Consider the following 23,929-nt stretch of genomic DNA (forward strand, 5'->3'; position numbering starts at 1 on the left):
CAGGAACAAAGCCAGAGGGTTCTCCTGGCAACTGCCTGACATGCTAAATGGCAGGAGCAGCCACTGAGGGAATCCTTTGCTGCCCAAGGGACAAATCCCCCACTGCAGGAAACAGACAAACCGGAGAGATTAGCAGTTTGCCCAACTGATGCTGCCCTATCCCCTCAGCCCAGAAAGCTGAAAATGAGTTCTAAATCACTCTATCCAAAAACCTAATCTCCTGGTCTTCTCTGCTTTACAAATGAGGGAAATGTTCTCTGCTAAATCAAAGGGAAAACAGGAAAATGTGAGAACTTCAAGGAGAAATGTAGTAAATTGGACTACTGCCCAAACCATCCTACCATATTCCAGAAATCGTTAATAGATACTGATTAAGTACAAAATAATCAGATGTTTTCACTGTCATTTTTTAAAGGTCCTGTAATCAAAATCAGATCCAAGCCTCTTACCCTGCCAAAGTCATCATAATGGCTTCCCTGGACAAGTAGGAAAGGTTCCTAACCAACCCCTCTCCCACTCACTCCACTCCCCACTCTGTTCCCCTCTACTTGTCTCATCCAGTATGCTATTCTGGACGCAAACCTGATAATGTAGCTCGCCTGTTCAAAGACCCCTTCAACTCCCCAGTGCCCATAGAATAGTATCCGAAAGTTTAAGTGCTGTCTAGAAGAGACCAATATCTGACCCTGGCCATCCAGGCTCAATCTTAACCCCAGCCCACCCTTCACACCCCTCTGGGACCCTGTCTTCCCACAGCAAACCTCCAAGAGCACACCTTGCCACATTACGAAAAACACCAGTGCTTTTAGTATGCTGTTGTCTCTGCCCAGAATATCTTTCTCTAGCTTTTTCACATGGTATAATTTTACTTATAATACATAATCTAGTTTGAATATAGACTTTGTTGGCCTCCCTGCATTCCTTTTTCTGAGTCTCCACACTAGTGTGTAGGTGCCTCCATTACAGTTCTTAACAAATTATAATTAATTATCTGTTTATATATGTGACTCCCCAACTAGACCTTCTATGTTTCCTGTTTTTTATCATTCACTAACTCTTCTGAAAGAGTGCTCAATCCATATTCAGGATAGGTACCATGCCAGCTACTGGTTTCTTCAATTCAAAGATGGAATATAATAATCAATGGACACTGTAACAGAAACCTGAGCCATTTATAAGATAGTAAAAACTTTTGGCTTTAACTATATCCAGTTGGATATTTCTTAATTAGCTTCAATAAATCCAGGTCCTATCCTTTCATTTAATCAAGAGTTTGACATACATATCATTGGGAAAATAACTGTCTGAGTTTTCCTGTTACATTCTGAGCCTTTGGAGAACAGAAATCAGGTCTTATTCTAACCCACAGAGCCTGTACCAAACAAATATTCAATAAGTGTTTGTCAAATTAGATTTCCAAAATGAGTTGTGTCTTCGTTTGGGTTGCTATAACCAAAAACCATAGACTAGGTAGCTTAAACTGCAAATATTTCTACAGTTATGGAGGCTGGCAAGTCCAAGATCAAGGTGATGGCATATTCAGTGTTTGGTGAGGGCCCTACTCCCAGCTTGCAGATGGCCATCTTCTTGTTGTGTTCTCACTTGGAAGAGAGAGAGAGAGAAGGTTCTCATCTCTTCCTCTTCTTATAAAGGCAGTAATCTCACCCTGCGGGCTCCATCCTCATGACCTCATCTAAACCTAATTAACTCCCAAAAGGCCTCATCACCAAATAGTATCACACTGGGATTCAACACATGAATATTGGGAGACACAAAAATTTAGTCCACAGCAAATCACCATGCTAATATTTGACCACATTCTTTAATGTTCCATTTGTATGTCTGTAAGGAAACAAGGATAATTCACCTCGATTTTCAGAAAAGAGTAAAAGAGGGAAAATGCTTTATTTCACAAAATGCCTCCAACATGGAAACACATTCTTCAAAGTGTATCTCTAAAACAGCTAGCATTCTAATCAGGCAAGTTCATTTAGAGAAAAGAGCAGAATAGGCCGCATATCTCCCTTGTTTTGACTGGGGACCCATAGGCAATCCTCATGTCTGCTCCCGAGGAGAGGGTTTACTGGTTTACCTAAATCCCCGCTCCTGGAGAGCAAGGGATTTAGGTAAAGGCTTCTCTCTTCCCCAGGGATGTGTGCAAGGAGCTAGGTTGAGACAGGCAGCTTCCTGGTCCTTCTGTTTCCTCAAAATAAAATATGCTGAATTTGAAGGGAAAAATAATCCTCAATGAACAGAAACCTTTCATTACTTTATAAACACTTGAGGGAGAAGAGGAGTCAGGCGGTTTTGTATATTTAAACGTCAAAGAAACGCTAAAGGAATGAATGTCCAGATTTCAAATAACTAGAGCACTCATTTCTAATTTTTTCTTAAAATGAAGGCAAAACATGGCACAGATGTTAGCATAACTTCTTTCTAAACATTTGAGAGTGAAACATTTTTATTAATAAAAAGTAGGAGGGGGAGGAGTAGAGGGAAAGCTAGGAATGGCTTTTGTGTATAATTATAAAATAGTTACCATTTGTTTTATTTGAGAGTTTACATATCTACTACACGTAAAAGTTGAATTCTACACGAGAAGTTGCTGGTCAGTTTCTACTCAGACCCATTCGTCTTGCCAGTTTTAGGAATCTGACATGTGCAGGTGAGAGACAATTTCTATTACCACTTCAAAAGTATCACACAGTCAGGTTGCAGGCTTTTTCCTCCCTACAGTAAAAGCCCTTGCTTCTTTCCCCTTAATCTTTTTCACAAGTTCTCATTTATAATTACATTATTTTCCTTCTTCCCCACCTCCTTATCTACTTCCTTCTTCTTCCTCTTCTTTCTTCTCTGAATTGTTGCTTAAGTTCTCCATATTTCTACAGGTAGAATTCTGAACTACATCAAGAATACACTACCCTAAAGATTTTTAAATGTAAACTATGCCTTTTGTTGTATAACCTTGTATCGATAATAAAATTCCACTTTGCTGATTCAGTTACCCAAACAACAAAAATTCTAAATTTAAAAATAAACATTATACTGCTGGTTCAGCTATCCAGAAAAATGAAATCTCAGAACACAATTATATATCATAAAATTTTGCCAGTAAATTACAAAAAGAATCTTAAAATACAAAGAGATTTTGATTTTCTTTGACCACTGCATCCTGCTTTTAGGGTTCAATCCTCCATGTTTCAGCTTTTGCTCAGAAATTCATGAGGGGAACATAAAGCTATGAATTTAGCTTTCTGGTGAATTATACACAAAAGCTTTTCTCCCCCCTTTTATCAAAATGTTAAAATAAATTCTTTTTTTTCCCATCCCTTCTGCCACTTTTGTTCCATATCCTTATGTTCCCAGAAAAGAGGGAAAGAGTAAAAGAGGGAAAATGCTTTATTTCACAAAATGCCTCCAACATGGAAACACATTCTTCAAAGTGTATCTCTAAAACAGCTAGCATTCTAATCAGGCAAGTTCATTTAGAGAAAAGAGCAGAATAGGCCGCATATCTCCCTTGTTTTGACTGGGGACCCATAGGCAATCCTCATGTCTGCTCCCGAGGAGAGGGTTTACTGGTTTACCTAAATCCCCGCTCCTGGAGAGCAAGGGATTTAGGTAAAGGCTTCTCTCTTCCCCAGGGATGTGTGCAAGGAGCTAGGTTGAGACAGGCAGCTTCCTGGTCCTTCTGTTTCCTCAAAATAAAATATGCTGAATTTGAAGGGAAAAATAATCCTCAATGAACAGAAACCTTTCATTACTTTATAAACACTTGAGGGAGAAGAGGAGTCAGGCGGTTTTGTATATTTAAACGTCAAAGAAACGCTAAAGGAATGAATGTCCAGATTTCAAATAACTAGAGCACTCATTTCTAATTTTTTCTTAAAATGAAGGCAAAACATGGCACAGATGTTAGCATAACTTCTTTCTAAACATTTGAGAGTGAAACATTTTTATTAATAAAAAGTAGGAGGGGGAGGAGTAGAGGGAAAGCTAGGAATGGCTTTTGTGTATAATTATAAAATAGTTACCATTTGTTTTATTTGAGAGTTTACATATCTACTACACGTAAAAGTTGAATTCTACACGAGAAGTTGCTGGTCAGTTTCTACTCAGACCCATTCGTCTTGCCAGTTTTAGGAATCTGACATGTGCAGGTGAGAGACAATTTCTATTACCACTTCAAAAGTATCACACAGTCAGGTTGCAGGCTTTTTCCTCCCTACAGTAAAAGCCCTTGCTTCTTTCCCCTTAATCTTTTTCACAAGTTCTCATTTATAATTACATTATTTTCCTTCTTCCCCACCTCCTTATCTACTTCCTTCTTCTTCCTCTTCTTTCTTCTCTGAATTGTTGCTTAAGTTCTCCATATTTCTACAGGTAGAATTCTGAACTACATCAAGAATACACTACCCTAAAGATTTTTAAATGTAAACTATGCCTTTTGTTGTATAACCTTGTATCGATAATAAAATTCCACTTTGCTGATTCAGTTACCCAAACAACAAAAATTCTAAATTTAAAAATAAACATTATACTGCTGGTTCAGCTATCCAGAAAAATGAAATCTCAGAACACAATTTATATATCAAAAATTTTGCCAGTAAATTACAAAAAGAATCTTAAAATACAAAGAGATTTTGATTTTCTTTGACCACTGCATCCTGCTTTTAGGGTTCAATCCTCCATGTTTCAGCTTTTGCTCAGAAATTCATGAGGGGAACATAAAGCTATGAATTTAGCTTTCTGGTGAATTATACACAAAAGCTTTTCTCCCCCCTTTTATCAAAATGTTAAAATAAATTCTTTTTTTTCCCATCCCCTCTGCCACTTTTGTTCCATATCCTTATGTTCCCAGAAAAGAAAAAAAAAATCACTGCAACAGAATCTACTGGAGGTTCCTTGGGGTCCTGCCTTCATTGGGAAATATAAACACTCCTCCAGGGAAAGGTGTTTCCTGCTTTGGTTATATTTCACTAGTGACACATTGTCTGTGATGTCTCCATAGCTGCTTCTGTCACTATCCGAAAAATATTGATTTTAGAAAAAAAAATTTTCTTTCTTCTCCAGAGAAAGTCATATATAATTGCGTCCTGATTTCCAAAGTCTTTTCATGGCTATATCTCAAAATTTGCCAAATTGTCCACTAGGATCTCACTACAAAGAACCAAGAGCGATCTCTACTAAATACGAGGGCGATTAATCTATGGACTCCAGAAAGATTCCAGGATAAAACATCATAAATCTGACTCTTCCAAAGTTCTCCTTATGTTTTCTTTCAGGACAGCGCCTAATCAAAAAGAGCTGACTGCATCCCAGAAAATATATTGCCCTAAATATACACTCTACATGGTTTTTTTAGTTATAATTATCATTTACTGGGCTTATTAGTGAATTTAACATAAATTCATGTTTAAAAATCACACGTTACCATGTGAAAGGAAAAAAAAACTCATAAATAAGATATCAAGCCATTCATTCTCACCAAAAACAATAAAGTTTAATAAATAGTAAAGATATTATTTAAATCTAATATATTACCATTAATTTATAAGTGAAATTTATAGTCAATTTTAAAGTAATTTTTTTTGGCTGGTAGATTCCGACCTAATACTTATATACTAAAAAAAATTAGCATATTAGCACCTAAAAAAGTAAAGCATGTTATATTTGTTTTGCCCTTATATTTTCAGTGTCAATAAGGTGGACATAATAATGCATGATTCTATTAATACATGAAAAAGGGGTTCATAGCTACACACAGGATAAGTCTATGGCTTCATTTACCACTGATCCTACACTAAGTTAACACAACTGGAGCTAATTTCTCCTGCTGCTTGGCCCCAAACACATTCATTATTTTTCTTAATTACAAAAAAGGAAAATAGCATTGCCAACCAAAAATATAAGGTAAATAATGTCAATTTCTCTGAAATAGGAATCATTAGGGACATTTGGACCAAGGAAGGTCAAGTCTGATATTCAAGAGAGATTATCTTTCTCTTAACAGTCACATTCAAATATATATTTGAAGGTGAAGAATATAAGCAATGAAGATTTGAGAGTAAAAAGTAATTAGTATATATGAAATATTTTTAAATTTCCCCTTTATTTTGAAAAGGACAATATTCTGATTTTAATTTTCTTCCTTTGCCAGAATGAAATTAATTAAGGAGAAAAATGTTTTTTAGCTTCTCTAAAAATAAAAACTTGCAAGTTTAGAAAACTGCACAAAGTGTAGATCAAAAAGCCTCTCATATTTGATTCTCTGTACCAAACACATTTTCAGTGTATGGGTTGGAGATAATAAACGCATGACTCCATTTTAACACATGGAAAAGGGGTTCATAGTTACACACAGGGTAAGTCTGTGGCTTGATTTCTTTTTAAGAAATTTAATTCTTATGGTCTAAGAGAAGTGACACTTATGTAAAATATGTATCTGCCCATAAGAAGCAACATCAAAAACACTTAAAAATTAGGGACACATTTTCTAAGCAGAAAATGTTAGGAGAGAGAAATGTGGCCTTCTCTCTAAAGTTCAGTTGTTCTCTAACTTTAATGTGCATCGGAATCACCTAGACTGCTTGTTAAACAGGCTGTGGGGCCGCATCCCAGAGAATCCGATTCAGTACTTCTGGGGTGGGCCCTGAGAAATTACATTTTAACAAGTTTCTAGTCATCATGATGATGATGGTGATTCTAGTCTAGAAAAGACACTTTTGAAAACCATTGCTTTAACTAGTCACTTATTCAACTCCTATAGAAGCCTTAGTATACTTGGTCTAATCTTTCTAGATAAGTATCTTCTGTTCTCTGTACCAGTAAGTTTCACTGACAAATAATACTACTTCTTAATTGCTTTGGAATATTTTCATCTTAAATTGCATGCCACTTTTTAGATCACAATATTATAGACATGTAATGCATGGAATACAAATATTTGTATATATGTAGAGTATCTTTGGTTTAACGTACAGGTTTGACAATAAAAGAGTGGGATGATAAGCTTTCTTAAGACTCACTGGACTTTTGATTTGATGTTAAAAATAACAAGGTATAGGTACAAGTGGGCAGTCTCCATCTTCAAGACTTACCTGTGACTGGTGCATCAATATCCAGCAAATTTTTTTCCTGTCGAAGAATTGAAGCTCCCTCTGTTATTATTCTCAATGCCACACTCTCTTCCAGCCTGCCTTCCTTCATGAGATGTGCCTTTAAGATATCCACACGAGGTTTCCCATCGTTATCAAACACTTCTTTTGCTGTAAGCCGGTGACTTGGAGGAAATGGGACAGCTGAAAGAGAAAAAGTTCAATTCTTACATTAGCCAAAACTGAACAACAAACAATTCAATAAAACCACTAAATATCTATCCTTATCACTAACCACCTATTTACAGTATTTAGAAAGTTTCCCAAATTAAAATGATCAAGGGTTATCAAGAATGGAAGACTCTCTTTGATTCTAGATGTAAAGTGATAGCTGAAAAGAAATTTACAGTTATTATTTGTCTAGTACTATCTCTTGCATCTAGAAGATGTTGAGTTAATAACAAAAATGAAGATTTGTATCTGTTAAGCAGTAATCAATTCAGCAAAAGAAAATAGTTCCTGTAGATCCAACCATAACCAACTTGAGCAAAGATGGTTCTCCATTACAAAGCAGGCTCCTCCACTAGGATTAGAGAAATGGGAAAAGGTCTGGATACCAGATCTGCCTTTTGAGTCACATCTCTGAGTAAACTGATGGACTCACTGTTTAAAGAGAGATCAGGACTCTGAGAGCAAGAAGGCGAAAACGTACAGAATAATGAACAGGAAATCAAGATTGTACGTGTGCATACTGAAGGAACATCTTGAACAGTGAGGGGACGGTATGATGTCAGGGATGAGACACAGATATTTAGGAATATGAAACAATGACAAACTCCACTTACTGCTCAGACTTAGAACCAACCATTCTCTTTTCCATACCTGCCATGCCTTCTTAACAGTAAGAAGCTCTCTTGTAGCTACTGTCAATTCTTCACATCTGTGAATACATTTCTCTTCACTCATTCACTGGGGAGAGGTTCAGTAAACACCTATAACGGGCCAGGACATTTCCAAGTCCATGGGCAGAGATGATATCATAAAGGTTAAATTTCTGATAAATGATCAAAAAGGCCCTTTGGTGAAGGAAACTCACTATTTTTCTATTTCACATGAGGGTTCATTTACTGGACAATTCAAGTCTGTTAGAAACATCTAGAAGGAGCATAAAAGCAGTTTCATGTAATTTTCATCTGCCACATGCATTATGTTACATACGTAAGAACATTTCCTTATGATGATTCTGCTCTTAAAAAAAAATGATATTAAGGGATAATCCTGGCCCTCTTACTTTCTAAAAGTGTCTCAAAGCAGCAAGATTTATGGTTGAACTAGGTCAAGAAATTCTGTGCAATCTAATAGCACAGATTAGTTATGCAAGGGAAATAACTACTTAAGAGAAAAAAAAAAATCAGGAAATGAACCTGTACTAGTGGATGCATGTTTGAACTTCCTAACAATCCAAGCACATCTATTTAACTATGCTGCCAGAATGAAGTGGAAGGGCCAGACCCAGTGGATGAGCATATGGCTTTCGGGGTCAGATGAATCTGGGACAAGCCTTGGCTCTGCTCACTTACCAGTTGTATGACTCTGGACAAGTTAAAACACCTCCTACGCTTTCTGTTACCTCACCTGTAAAGTGGGGATTATATCTATCTGAAGACTGTTATAATAACTAAAGTAAACAGTAATAGTAGTAACTAACACATAGAGTGTGTTTATTTTATGACAGGCAATGTTTGGGTAATAAAGTCAGACAGAACAGTAAAGTTGTAAGATGAGTAAACCATATGTACATGTGTTTATATATAAACTTATTTAGTCCCCGTAACATTACTGTGAGAGAGGAACTTGATACTCAAAAATATTAAGCACCTTGCCCAAGATAATCACATAGAGATGTATACGTAGACCCATTGAGTATAACGTCTAGCAGTCCGATGCCAGTGTATCTGTTTTAACAACTGCACTAGTTTACTTCCCAGAAAGTACTTAAGACAGTGGTGCTTAATAATTAAAAAGTGATGAGCAAATCACATTTTAGAATTGAAATTCTAACGAATACTGAGAGGTGTTTCCTAAAATATTGCTTTTATTTAAAAAAATTATTCAGGGGCAGCTGTTATTAGAATAGATATATAATCAAAAACATGATGTAAGATGAAAGACAAGATGTATATGCCAAAGCATAGTGTGAAATAAGAAAAAAAAATTTAAGAATTTGATGAAGAGAAAAAAGAAGAAAATTAGGTCATTAGACTTAAGGCATTTAGATTTTTTTTGCCTCTTCTCTCTTTTTTTTAAATTTTATTATTATTATTTATGCCTATAGTACCTGGTCTTCCTAGGTGGTCTCCCATCCAAGTATTAACCAGACTCGACCCTGCTTAGCTTCTGAGATCAGAAGTCAGAGGCTTATCCAGGGTTGCATGGCTGTAGAGCATGGACCGTGGCTCCACTGGGGCGCGAACCCAGGACCTTCCACGTGTAAGGCAGCCGTGCTAACTGCTACACTATAAAACCACGTCCTGTCCCCCTTTTTCTTGCCTAACTAACATATATCATGTTTTGTTATCATGTTGTTAAGAAAACATGAAAACATGTCGATGTTCACATTACTTTACTTAGTTCTTCACATATGGTTTGAAATTTTAAAAAAATCTTACCTGGTGACTCCTCGAAATTCCCTAGATTGAGGACAGGGGGTGATGGAAAGGGAGAAACTTCAAAAAGACACGTGGGGTAAAAATGAGAGCTGATTTTTCTTTAAGTGACTTCCCAAGATATGAGTTGGACAACTATGAAGGCTTATGTGACTCAGCAGAACCATCAGACAAGAAATGTGGGAGCATCGAAGGCTGATTTACTGTCAGGCAGATAAAAGCATTGGGTCTTTATCACTCATGTACTAACTAGCTTTATTAAACTAAGATAGACTAGAGTATTAAACTTGAAAAAGCCCAAGCATTTAAGAAGGTGAGATGCCAAAAGGGAGCACCCCAGGAGGCATCACCTTCATGCATTAGACTTTCTCTAAGTCCCTAGACTCTCTCCAAGGCAAAGATCACTGCAATAACAGATGCTCCATCCTTCATTGCCAATCTCTTACCTTCCAGTAATTGCTAATCCTAAGGTAATTGGCTAAGGTAAAGCCACCTGCTTTGAGATATTGGAGCTGGTTCCAAATAAACAGGAATGAGAAGAGGAAAAAGGCCAATCAGAGGCAATGTTTTCAGTTGGATGACAGGGACACTGGTGAGATGGGACCCTTTATCAGTTAAACAGATGGTAAGGCACACAGGGAACCAAAATGAGCAGCGATGATGTCGAAGATCGAACACAGAGATGCTGTCATCCAGAGAGAAGTATTCTGGCACAAAAATAAGAGTAGGCTAATATTTGTGTATTTGTGCACCCTTTGGCTTCATAAAGAAAATACCCGCCTTACAAAGGTCACATTTATTTGCTTTCTCTGTTCACCTAGAGTCCTACATGCAGACTTGTGCCAAATATTGAGCAAAAATACTTAGACCAAAGAATACAATGTGCTTAGTAAACATTTCTTTCATTAACTTGTAAAATAGCTATGCTTGATACAATAAAATTGGATATGGTGTTACAATAGATATTTTAGAAGCATTCTAAAAATAGAAACCCTCTTAGCTTTCTCCACTTCACAATTCCCACTCAACATCATCTTTTCCCCTCAAATACAACAGCGAGTAGCTAAAATTTGGGATATGTAAGTCCTTGATTGACTCCTGACAAACCACCACTGAAGGCTTTAAAAGGCAAACAACATACTAGGCTAGGATCATGTTCCCATATCACTGACAGTGGAAATCTGGCAGAGACTGATTTCCAATGAACAGTATATGGTATTGTTTCTTTTCTATTGGTTGTTGCCACCAGAGATTTCATCTATCTGATACAGAAAAAGGTTACGAGTCTGGGAACCAAAACCATGTGTCTCCATTATCATCATCTATATACCAATTTTTGAAGTTGCTGTCAATTATGCATTCACCAGTAGAGAAAGACATTCCAAGTCAGAAAGCCTTGTAGACAGGGTATTCCCAGCCCTCAGTTCTGGGACTATGGGACCACTCCTCAGAGAGAGTCAGGGGTCTCCTCCTGCAATCTAGGCTCTCTCAGATTCAGACAACCACTGTGTGCCTCAGTAACCACAGTGGTCTGCTGTTAACTCTGAGTATCTGAGATTTCTGTTCCTCCAATCTGAGCCACTTTAGCCACTATTGAGGGGATTCCTGCTATTTGATAGGAAATATCCAAGAATCATTGTCATGGTGATACCTTCACTAGGAGGAACAGCAGGATACCAGTCGCCTGACCTCTTCCTGGAGTAACTGTCATAAATGCTGACAAGAGAGAATCACAGACTTAAGAACATTTAGCCGAGTGATTTTTTCAAAACTTTGTTTTGCTTTAAAACAAACTTGTTGGTTTTTTTCCTCAAACAAAATGATATCTGGAAATTCAAGGCTATCCAAAGGGAAAAAGAGCCTAAAGCAGCTTGCTTGCCTCTCTCCTCCCCTAGGATGGCTCACAAAATCTTGGGGTTCTTTGGAGCAAAATTAGAAAATTCAAAATTTAGACTGATTCCTGTCCCCTCATATTAAAGAGGAAATTAAAGCCCAGAGGATAAGTGAACTGTTCAAGGTCAAAGGTCAGTGGCAAAACCAACGCTAAACTTTAGGTTTCCTGGTTTGTACTCCAGCACTTCACCCTCCAGATTTGCTCTATCCAGTATGGAAGTGACAATACATGTATGGTTGCTGAACACTTGAAAAGTGGCTAGTACAAACTGAGATGTGCTGAAAGTCTATGAAATGCACTGGAGTTAGAACACGACATAAAGGAAAAAAACAAAAGAATGTAAAATAATCTCATTAATTTTTTATATTGATTACAAATTGAAATAATAAAGTTTGGGATATATTGGGCTAAATAAAATGTATTATTACTATTAATTACACCTATTCCTTTTACTTTTTTAATAGAGCCAGTAGAACTTTTAAAATTGCTTAAATGGCTTCTTATTAGATTATTGTTGAACAGTGTTACATCCTTCCCAGCAAGTAAATGAGAACAGGGTGAGTAAAAATTAATTCTTTAATCTTTCTTCTCTTCCAGCTTTGGTTCCTATAAAGCTTCAAACTATCGCCAAACTGGCTGCACATTGGAATTGCTTTTAAAAACAAATGGTGCTCAGGCCCAACCTTAGAGATTTTGATCTAAATTGTCTATCGGAAGGGTCAGGGAAGTGTCATGTTTTTAAAGAAACCCAGGGTATACTAATGTGAAGTCCATATTTGGATTCACTGACCTATATCATAAGTAAAGGCGTATAAGACACCAGGCAGTTTAATTTCCCCTGCTCCCCAACAAGCTCCACAATGTCAATCAACCACAGCAGATGCAATGTCTTTGCAAGTCCAGACACGTTTATATCATACCTCTCTGTAATCAGAACGTGTACAGAAACAGCTCTCATCCCATATTTCATGTGGCTACTGTCTGCACAAGGACTGTCTAAGTAACTTATGTCAGCACATGTTAAGAGAACAGCTTACGGGTATCACATGTCAGACACAACTTAAAACACATTCTGGCCTGACGTCCACGGATTGGCATTCCATCTACTCCCCCATGGACACTTGTATATGTCACAAACGACTATTCTCATCAAACCATATCAACCAACCAATCAATCATCGAGCACCTATTAAGTATCCACCATACTCTGTATTCCATGGTAGGCTACGAGAAGGGACAACGCGAAGTGAGCGATGGAGAACATAAGCAGACCAGACTCTGAAGACCTTATCATGTGGTATAATTATTACTTTTTTCTTGAGTATCTGGAAAAGTGTTAAACTGCAAAAGCGAAGAACAAAATTTTGTTTTTTTAAAAAAAGGAGGAGTCAATGTAAGCAGTAAGAATAATAAAAAAAACCTACCCTCTCAGGGTTATACCTGTGTTCACAGACACTCTTAGATGTAGTTGCACAGTTCTTTTGTTTAAAGTATATAATAAATATCTAATTTTTCAGATGACTCCAGAAGATGAGGCTCTGTTTTTAAGATAAGTAATAAAAAATAGAACATGCTCATTGTAAGATACAATATTCTAGCTAAAATATACAGAAATAACTCCATCATCAGTCATTAGAATATGTCATTAGAAATCTGATCCTAATTCTCAATAAAGAGTGACGGGATCTGTAAAAGGAAACATTAGTGACTTTTCACTAAATTTTGTTTGGGTTCAAACATTGAGCAGTTAGGCTTGGCTTATATTCTTCTGGGTTTAAAAAATTCTATCAGTATGGGGATACATATTTGTTCATGCATATAATGTCTATATGCAAAGATACGCAAACCATATTGTCTATGGGAGAGAGAGCTTAAAAATCAACCACAGCCAGCCTCCAAGAAAAACTATAGGAACTTATTTGTTAGGGTCCTATTTATGCTACTCCTGTAGATAAACTTCACTTGTTTGTTTGAACATCTCTGACTTTCATTATAGATATTAATGCCTGTCAATTTATAACATGCTTGCCCATCTCATGTGGTCGAATATTAATTTCGTAAACAGAAACATCCAGTCCTACTTAAGCTAAAAAAAAATTCTTCACAGTAGGTCTATAAATAAAACTCCAATTTACTAATTTACTGGTATGCTTTTTCCTACTGCTATGGTGACCTCGTTCACCTTAACAGAGATCTCATTACTCACCCCTTGAATACTACCACACAAATACTGAGCCTTCAATGAACTCAATTATTAGACACAGTCTGTGTACTGATCATTTCACTAGAAAACTGAACACCTCATTTGGTTGTCCTTAATGTTTACATGCAAATATAGCATAATGGTGTTTTATGCACTATTTCCAAAAGTATCAATAAAAGGACACTATGGTACTCAAAACATTTATTAAAATAAGTGAACTTTTTCCCCCCGGCTTACAAAATATTTATTATACACACCGTACTTTCTGAACCTAAATCAGAAATGTGCTACAAGCAATTCTTTAAGAAAGATCATACACTAATTAAAGGAATTATTGTTCCAACGACAAAAGATTAATAATTAATAGGTGAAAATGAGAACTTAATAGTACAAATCAGGGTCTCTTTTATTATCTAAACTTCAAAATTATTTTCATTTTTAACATACTTACTGATATATAGCTACTTCCTACCCTTTGCATGTAAAGCTTTTCTTATTTTCTAGTCACTATGCATTCTTGAGACTAAGGACTCAAGGGCACAGGAATAGGTGACGGGCCACAACCACCTTCACATGTAGTCTTAGGCAGTTCTATCACAAAACTCCATGGAAGTTTTGATATTTTGGTTAGTTTATTTAATTAGTAGAAAAATTAAAAGTGGCTTACATAACAAATTATGTAATAATGATTTAACATGAAAGACTGACAAAAGCTTTAAGTTTCAAATATTTCAGCATTATTAAAAAAACTTAAATAAGATTTGATTTTTTGTTGTTAATAAAAGAAGACACATGCACAAGTCCAGCAATTAACATGGGGGTCATGCCAATTATTTTATACATGTACACGATAGAAGTAAAATTATATTTACTGGTTTTGATAGATAATATTGAATGTTTAAACTAAAATTTTTAATTAGATATCCAATATTTTAATTTAAGTATTTAAGTTAAATACTTAAATATTTTAATTTAATATAATTGAAAATGTGTTGTTTTATAAGGGTCTACTCTATAGTACTTTTTTACTTAAAAAATATATAGCTAGCTATGTTCAGTTATACAAGTAGGTACACCAACTATACTGGATCTCAGCACAGGATGAAGTGATTACAGCAATATATTCAACAAATAGTATTTACAGAAATCTCTAGAATAGCAAACTTACAGTAATGCATCAAATTCTACTCACTGGGATAAGCTTAAACAGATGAATTTTTATTTATCTTTGGCCTTAAACATTTTCTTTTTCTCTGGAGAAATATCATAGGAGCAGATTAAAATGAAGAAACAAACAAGATACTTGAAGGCAACATGGATTTATTTCCCAAGTGAGCAGGTCCCTTTGAACATGATAATTATCTCTTAGAAATGAAGACTATCCAGGGATTCTAAAACTTTATTTAACCCAAGATACATTTTACCATTCTGAAATCCTCAACTCCATGGCCTAAGACATGAAATATAAGCAAAGATTTAATCTTATCGGAACTATTTGATCAGAAATTCCTTAATAAATATAAACTTTAGAAATCTCTGTATTAAAAATAGAAAACCTGTAAAATATATTTCCCTTCGTAGTCTTCAATCTTAAACTTGTAAGTTGATATTAAAAAAAAATCAATCTATGCCCACACAGTACTCTTTCCTTTCAAGTTCATCATTTAGCTTCTAGTTGCCCACACTGTTTCTATGCCCACATGCCCACCCACAGTCCCCATCCCCTGCAGTTAAAACACCTACAGGCATCAGAATAATTTTTTTTAAATGAATACATTTTCTCTTCTTTGAAAGGTCTTGATGAAATGGCAAATCTATGTCCCAAATGATATCAAATAATGTAAATCTTAAGTGGCAATTTAAGGACGTTACCATGTTTGCATATGAAAGCTGATTGTTTAAAAATAATAGTAAATTTGGCAAAAAGCCTTGTTTAAAAATAATAGTAAATTTGGCATAAAGCCTTATATCTATGTGCCACAGTAAAACAAAGATCGAAATATTGTGCCTCAGAGTCACCCTCCTGAAAGCCAAGGGCAGGAGCTAAATTCCCAGGTGCACAGTTAATTCCCCCTGCCCTGGCTCTGTGCTCCTTACTCCCCACAGGCTTCATAGAGAAACATCAGGTCCTCTGGGCCTTTCCAGGTTTCAGTAACGCTTACACTGTTTGCTCCACTCTGAGGACCACCTCTGCTCTCTTCCACTCCCTCTGGTCCGCCATGTCTAAGAACTACCCACTCATATGAATAATAAAGAAGCATACGTGAGGTCCCAATGCTTAGTACCTCAAATATATACTTCCCAAGTCATAATCTTCACACATCTATTAAAAAATTAGAATGTTTTAGTGAATATCACCTACAATTGTATCCTTTCAAACTTCATTTCATTTATGTTTAAAATGTATATCAATTTTGATTTTAAATAAGAATTTCTTAATCTATCAAGTGGAAAATGGCCAATTTCATAATAAAGCTGCAAAAGACTGCATTCCCTTTGTCAATAAAAAGCCACTGTTAAGAATATTCCACTCATATAAAGCATATTTTGTGCATAAAAGAGATTCTCAAATAACGAGGGCCAGGATTATAATGTCAACTGAAAATTTACAGATAATGCCAAATTTCACTCTTTAAATGAGCCAATCGATACTCACAACTCAAAAAACATCAGAATAATTAAGTACAACAACGATTAACAATCAAGTTCCTTTGAAAGTCTAGTCCACATATTCAATCAATGTGTTTTTGAATTAGTCAAAAAAATATAGAAACATTTTTTTTTCTCCTTGTTCATTCAGAATATGAGTAAAATTCCTGTGGTACTAGAAGTTCTTTAAGAAGAGAGAGTAGGAAAAAAATGGCCTTGTTCAGATCTAAAAGTGTGTAATTATAACAAAGATAGCCAATAGCCAAAATAACTCAGAAACTGAAATCTTCATTTAATAAATGTCTCTTTTAAAGTACTCATTACAAGATAGAGACCATGGATGCCAAGTGGTGGGGTGGGAGCTAGCAGCCCACCCCCAAGATAAAACAGATTATCATCTAAAAGTGAGCATAAGAAAACTGAAAAAGGGAGGAAGAAAAAATCACTACAAAAAGTTTGAAGTACTAAATGTTTTTAATCCCATATGTGCATACAGGATTATCAATGAAATGTATTATTTCTGATGTAAAAGGCACCCAATAACAACAAAAATAATATTGCATCAGTACAATAGTGCTCATAAGGTACTATCCCATAAAATTTAAGAAAGCAGTTCAAATATTTCCTTTAAAAAGAAGATTTTTCTAGGTTTTAAGAATGCTATTAATATATACTTATTGAAGAATGTGTCAGTAAAAAATGCTTTTTTTTTTATTGTTAAACTTGAGATATCTGAGACTTATTAGACTGTCACTTTCTCAGCAACTCTCAGTATTAGAAGTAGTCTAGGAGAAAGGCCTCCTTTCTCCTCTTTTTAGTATCTGCTTGAGGAATTATCACTACCAGTCAGAGCAAATCCAAATCTTACTAGTAAACACAAATGAAAAATTTATTGTGAAATGCAGCTGCCAAGAATAGCTAAAAACTAGGTTATCTAACTCACGCTAAGCACATATACAATAACAGAGCGACGTCGTCCCCGTGATATATGACTTTGGGTTATGTTTCCCCAAAACATCCAAAAAGCTTCAGTTCCATAAATTTGTCACTGTCCAAATTAAAGACACTCATTTAGGCATGATGGTGAGTCATTTAGGCAGCACTATGAGTGTTTTTGTTAAAGTTTTAAGTGCAGAGTTCACAACTGGCAGACTAGAAATATAGTATTTTTTTAATGATATTATTTAAAATCATTCCTTGCCTTAAATTCCCACTCAAGAAATAATTATGATTAAATGCAGAACTACCACCAAGTTAATGTAAAATGTAAGATCTAGGCTATGTCCCAACAAAAGTATCACACACACACAAACACACAATCAGCTGTTGTATATTACTCTTATGTGTGTGTGTGCGTGTGTGTTTTAAGTCCCTTGATACATAATAATATCCCACTTATTCAGAGTTCAGGTTCCCATCATCCTCACCAACTATAGTACAATCACTCACTCGAGAGATTGAAAAGAAATTGAGCAAGGGTGAGAACACTCACCACAAAATCTATGCCCTTTACTCCACAGGAAAGAAATAGAGCCATTCTCAATAAATTGAAGAGAAAAGGATGATGGTCTGGCATAATCGAACATACATGTATACAGTTCCATATTTCACAACAGCCCTAGGGAATATCAGGGCTTATCCATGGTGCTTATGATGGTATACATTCCACATTTCATACATGTCTCTTAATCCAGATAAACAGACAATACACTGTTACAAAGAGGAAAAGGTGTAACACGATTTTGATATACTTTCATTAAATAGAATTTTTAACTGACTTAATGTTTAAAAAACAATTATATCCACTGATATGACAGTTTCACTCTCAGTGAATTATCTCCCTCCATGATCATAGCACACAAACAAAGGTTTCTATATATTGTCAATTCCTTTTGAAATAAAATTCAAATCATAAAAAAAAGTCCTCATTCCCCAAAGAGTACATTCAGACATTCTTAACGAAACTCAATATAGTCTTTGATTTGCTAATACTCTAGATGGTAGGTATGTTTTTTGAAATGATATGTAGAATATATACATTAAAGACTAGAGAAAGAAAGATGTCATAAAAATTCTACTGATTCCATAAATACAAACTAACAATAACATCCTTTTATAAGCCTAAAGTCTAAATAAACAGAGAAACCTATGAAGTTGTTTTTCTGACAATATTCTTCATAATATCATGATTTTTGAGAATATTTACATTTGTACAAAGAAATAATTTTACAAAAAAATAATTTATACTTTTGCAATGGAGATTTCAACAGTCCAAAGTGCAATAAAAGTTCAGAGAAAATTAAAGGAAAAGAAGAAAGAAAGAAAACAATTGGTTTTCATCACTTGAGGAAGATAAATTTGAGTTCAGCTCAACAAGTTGCCAAGTTAGATTGTATTTTTTTATAAAAAGCAAAATCCTAAATAGCATGTGAATTTTACTAGAGCAATTTCTCATAGGGATTGGCAAAGCTAACTCCTCACATAGCCCAGGGGGACTCAATTATTATTCACACCAAATAATAAACAAAACAAAGGATAATCAGTAAGGAAACCTCTTCTGAACTCCCTTACCTCTAGACTATTAATTACCCTAAGGGTTTCCATGCACAAGAGACAAAAATGTCTGTCCTAGAAGCAGACAGAATCTTGAATACGATTCTCCACAAGAGGCCATTTCAGCTGCATTTTTGAAAACAGGATTGCTCTTTTTTTCTTTTTAATGCAAATAATATTCCCATCCAAGATACAGCCATTCAAATAACAAATGTTCATAAACAAACACAGAACAATGTAGATCACTGTAGAGACTACATACTGGCTGCAAGGTCTATCACCACCATTTTACTCAAGGAACAAAGGAAGAAAATTACAGGAAATTTCACGGCAATCATTTATTTAGGTACATTCATTCAGGGAGGATACAAAGTTGATTAGGTCACCGAGAACTCGCCAAATTTATATTTTGTAAAAGTTGGTAATCAAAGGACAGGCATCTAAAGAAAGAGAAATATTTAAAAAGATGATTAACAAAAGAAAACACAAAACAAACACAAAGTAAAGAAAAACCGCAGTTTTTTAAGAAAGCATACAATTATTACGAGGGAGGAAAACCACGCTGTGTAAAGCATCAAATAAATTAGTTTGTGAATTTATTGAAATTCTGTGGCAATTTTGTATGTTGCACAAGTTTATGGGGAAAACCTCACAGTTTAATCGATTCTCAAAAAGGTCCTTGACCCAAAGAGGCTGATTCCCCATGCCCCCTCAATCAAAGCTTCCTCACCATTACTATGGTAACCATTCTTGTCTAATTGCTCAACTTCACCTGTATCTGGATTATTAAAATAATGGTCAGACTGTTTCTTCAAATCCCTAGTTATCTCCCCTTAATCCACCTTATCCTAAAACCCTATGCAATTACTAAATATTCTAAGTATTCCAAGTAATTTAATATCTTTCTTCAAGCCTTTCAGAGACAATTAAGGCAAAGGGAATAAAAGTACTAACTCAGAAACCAGACTGCCTGGCTTTACATCACAACTTCACCAACTGTATGATCATGGGAAAATAATTTAACTTCTCTATGCTATAGTTTCCTGATCTGCAAATCGAGGATTAAACAAACAAATACTTGTGAAGTGCTTGGAACATTATTGGCATAGTAAGTGCTTCATAAGTATTTGCTATGATTAACAACTGCCTTGCTTATATCCTTCAGCATGCAACCTCCTAATCATCCCTATTCAAATGTCACAACTTCTGAAAAGACTCAGAGCCTGCTTTCCATCCAAACTCCACATCCTAAAGTATTCAATACTTAATAAAAAGTACTTTGATTGCTAAAACACAAGATTTTTTAACTTTGTGTTTGTTTTGTTTCTCTCTTTGCTGCCTGTATTAATTTTCATACTTTTTGTACTCATAAAACAGCCCACAAATCATTAGAAGAGTTCCATTCTAAGTTTAATAAATGTGTATAAACCTGAAATTATGTATTTAAATATCATTTAACTTCACCCTCTACTATTCTAGTTGAAGAAACTGAGGCTCAAAGAGAATGAAAATGGTAGTGACGATAGTAACCACAAAATAATAATATAATAATCACTGGCACATAGCACTTCTTCCATCACAGACACCATTCTAAACACTTTATATGTTTTAACTAATTGAATGTTCATAAAAATCCTGTGATGCGATGTAGATACTATTATTTTATTTTCCATATGCAAGAACTAGGGCACAAAGAAATTAAATGACTTTAGCAAGCTCACATAGCAAATAAGTAGGGAACACCGGGGCTCACATCAGGCCCCTGGCTCTAGAGTTGTTTTTAATGCTTGCTGTGGTGCCTCTGTAGATAAGAGGTGACTCATCCACTAATCCAAAGATAATTAAAGGCAAAACCTGAAGTACACACCTAGTTCTCTGGATTCCCTGAACAATGAATGCTATTTCCTTTTGACTTCACTATTCCCTACCCAGAGTAAACACTCAAAAAGCATTTGTCCAATGATTTACTGATATGTGATTCACATCTCATCACAGAATTCTCTAAATGCAGTAATATTTATCCTGAATGCAGTTTGCTCCTTGAATATCTTACGCAGTTTGCTCCTTGGCTTTTCTGTCTTCCTATTTAATTGCTCCCAGTTTTAAAGAGACGGAATATGGCAAGGAACAATTGGTTCACTATTCAGATTGTAAAAGGTATAAGGTCTTTGTTGTAATTTAATTTCTGATGGGTTGTTCCAAAGGCAAGAGGAGCCTCCAAAGAATTTCCACATATGAGCAATGAGTTTGGGTTCCAGCCAAAGCCCAGAAGTTTTCCGTCAGTGACTTTTGGCCGCCTCTCAGACTAGCCTCTGCTTTTTTTTTTTTTTTTGTAAAAAGTGTGCCTCCCCAGTCTTTACTCCTTAGAAAGCCTGTTTAGTTTTCTTCCCATAATAATTTTCAGCAATACGGAGCAGAATCTGAGCTCTAAATGCTACAATGTATGGTCATTTTGCATTCTAAAGTACCTAATTACCTATCTTCACTTTCTGGCTTTAACAGTTATGTGTCTTAAGAAATCCTTGAGAAACCACAGTTCTCTCATCTGTTAAGATGGAGATATTTACCTCTCGAAAGGCTGTTGAAAGGATTAAATGAGACCATATTGCAAAAGTGCTTAGTGCAATACGTGGTGTGAGGTATGAACTCAGATTTGTTAAGTACGTATATTTGTTATTATTTGTTATTATTGTGCTTCAATGAAAGGAATTTTTTTGTTCTATATTTTGCCTGCATTTTGTTGTATAACCTAAAAACTCTCATTTACACTTGGCACATTTATACCTCATAAAAACCTTGAGGATTACATAAATGTCTGTATCATATAGCAGCCTAATAGGAAGGAACTTAATCTTGCCAACTGACATTAAATATGTCCCCAAGATAACTGTCTAATCAAGAAATGTATTCATCATCATGGGCACTTATGAAATTCTTACTATGAGCATAATGTGACCTTAGTGGAAGGTTCAGACGAGCAATACACATAGAAGTCCTTCCAAAAACATCAGATTGTATGTGTATAACAGCATTTCCAGTTCTGGGCTAATAGACATTTTATTAAAAAACATTTTCTGGGGGACCAAAAAAATGCTTCAGAACATCTATGTTAAACAGGGTTAAACAGGCTTATTTATGACAAGTTTTCTCTGAGATCTGAATATGTTATTGTGTCTTATGACTAACTAGGAAGAAAATCAATCATGCTTCATTTCCCAACTTTTTTCCCTATAAAACTCAGTCTTCCTGAGACATTATGTTTTGTGAAAAACTACTATAAACAAATAACCAATTCAACAATTCTGACATAGTGAGTCAGTCAATTCACACAAACACAAATATTTAACAATATCAGTAAAATTGCCCAGAAATTTAAATCAAAATCATAAACATGTTAGTTTGTTTTAGCTAAGGACATAGTTTATTTAGCTATCGATTTCCAAAGTCTCCCACCAAAAAGTGAAAAACTTGCTTTCTACTCACATATCCATTTACTCATATGTGCTTCATACTGAACAGTGTACTACCATGCAATGAAAGTTAAGCTCTTTTTAGTCTATAATGCACATATTGTTTATTTAATGGCTCATGACTACAGCCATATATTAGTTTAAGTCAAATATGATGTGAAGATACTAAATGCTATTAAGTGTCTTCAAATCAATAATGGGTAAATAAATTCCTAACAAATTATCTCAATTCAAAATCTCTCTAGCTGTGTTAATCTCACTGTTCTACTAGGCAGGGAGAAATGTCATTTGGAACAAAGAACTATTTTACAAACATAAGATTTTCAACTTTAAAAAATGATATCTGTCTGTATATGCTTTATATTTTTAAAACATTTTCATATGTATGATTTAATTCAATCTTCATAATAATGCTATATGACAGGTATCACAATGTTCACCATTTTATAGATCAAACGAATAAGAAAAATATTTTGCATTACACATTAAAGACAGAGCAGCTAGTGTGTAGGGCCAAAACATAATCCTACAGTCTTGACTCCAAATCCTGTGCCCTCTCCACTGAAACTCACGACTTTAATCTGAAAATGCCTACAAATTACAGGTTGTCAAAGGTACTTGCTATTTCCCTTTAAAAAAGGCTAATTAAAGAAGAAGTAAACCAAAGAATTCCAACCAAAGGAAAGAAATCCTTTGGTTTTTGACAGACATGATTACCATAGCCGCAGGCACCTCACATGTCTTCCTTCCACGATCAAAACTCGTGTTTGGCATTCTAGATCTGTGATCTGGAGGGGCAGACCATCCTTTTAACATGCCAGTCGTAGATAACTAACACTGTCAATCATTTAATTACAATGAATTTTGTTCTCAAATAAAAGAGTTGCTCCCTCTTATTTTAAGGATTTGTATTAAAGAAGTTTAGGTGATGCAGGTGTGGTTGCCCAGGGCTCTGAAGCCCCATAAACTGGGTTCAGATCCTTTTTCTGCTATTTAATGGGTCTCAGTTTCGGCGTGATTAATCGCACTGTGCTTGAGTTCCCTCATCTGTGAAATACGTATAATAATAGCACCTATTGCACACAAGGCTATTGTAAAGATTCAATAATACATGTCATGTAAAAGCTTAGAACAATGGCTGACATGCACTAAGTGCTCAGTAAGTGCTTACTATTATTATTATGAGACTTGTTAAAATGAGAGCAAAATCAGAAAAACTATAGTAGCTCCCCAAGTTGTGATTTACCAGGAAAGAGATGAAGAATCATTATAGGCCTTCGTTTTGCGATGATTCCCGTGCCATAAGGTACATTTTGGCTATCAGCATTGATAAATATCTCCATGGAGAAAGTTCTCTTTCTATCTATTAGATAAACAAAATTTAAAACTCAAGAATG

General features: G+C 35.3%; 1 protein-coding gene across 4 annotated transcripts in view; it reads right to left on the reverse strand.

Moving 5' to 3' along the window:
• Nucleotides 1–23,929, reverse strand: part of PPP3CA (protein phosphatase 3 catalytic subunit alpha) — a 282,030-nt gene that overhangs the window by 135,356 nt on the left and 122,745 nt on the right. For all 4 annotated transcript variants that reach the window (XM_025051775.1, XM_006918871.2, XM_015594930.2 and 1 more), the window contains one exon: nt 7,101–7,301. In XM_025051775.1, the coding sequence (XP_024907543.1) occupies nt 7,101–7,301 (201 nt within the window). The remainder of the gene's footprint in view (nt 1–7,100; nt 7,302–23,929) is intronic.

The sequence above is a fragment of the Pteropus alecto genome, unplaced genomic scaffold (genome assembly GCF_000325575.1).
Source record: "Pteropus alecto unplaced genomic scaffold, ASM32557v1 scaffold5, whole genome shotgun sequence".
NCBI classification, from domain to species: Eukaryota; Metazoa; Chordata; class Mammalia; order Chiroptera; family Pteropodidae; genus Pteropus; species Pteropus alecto.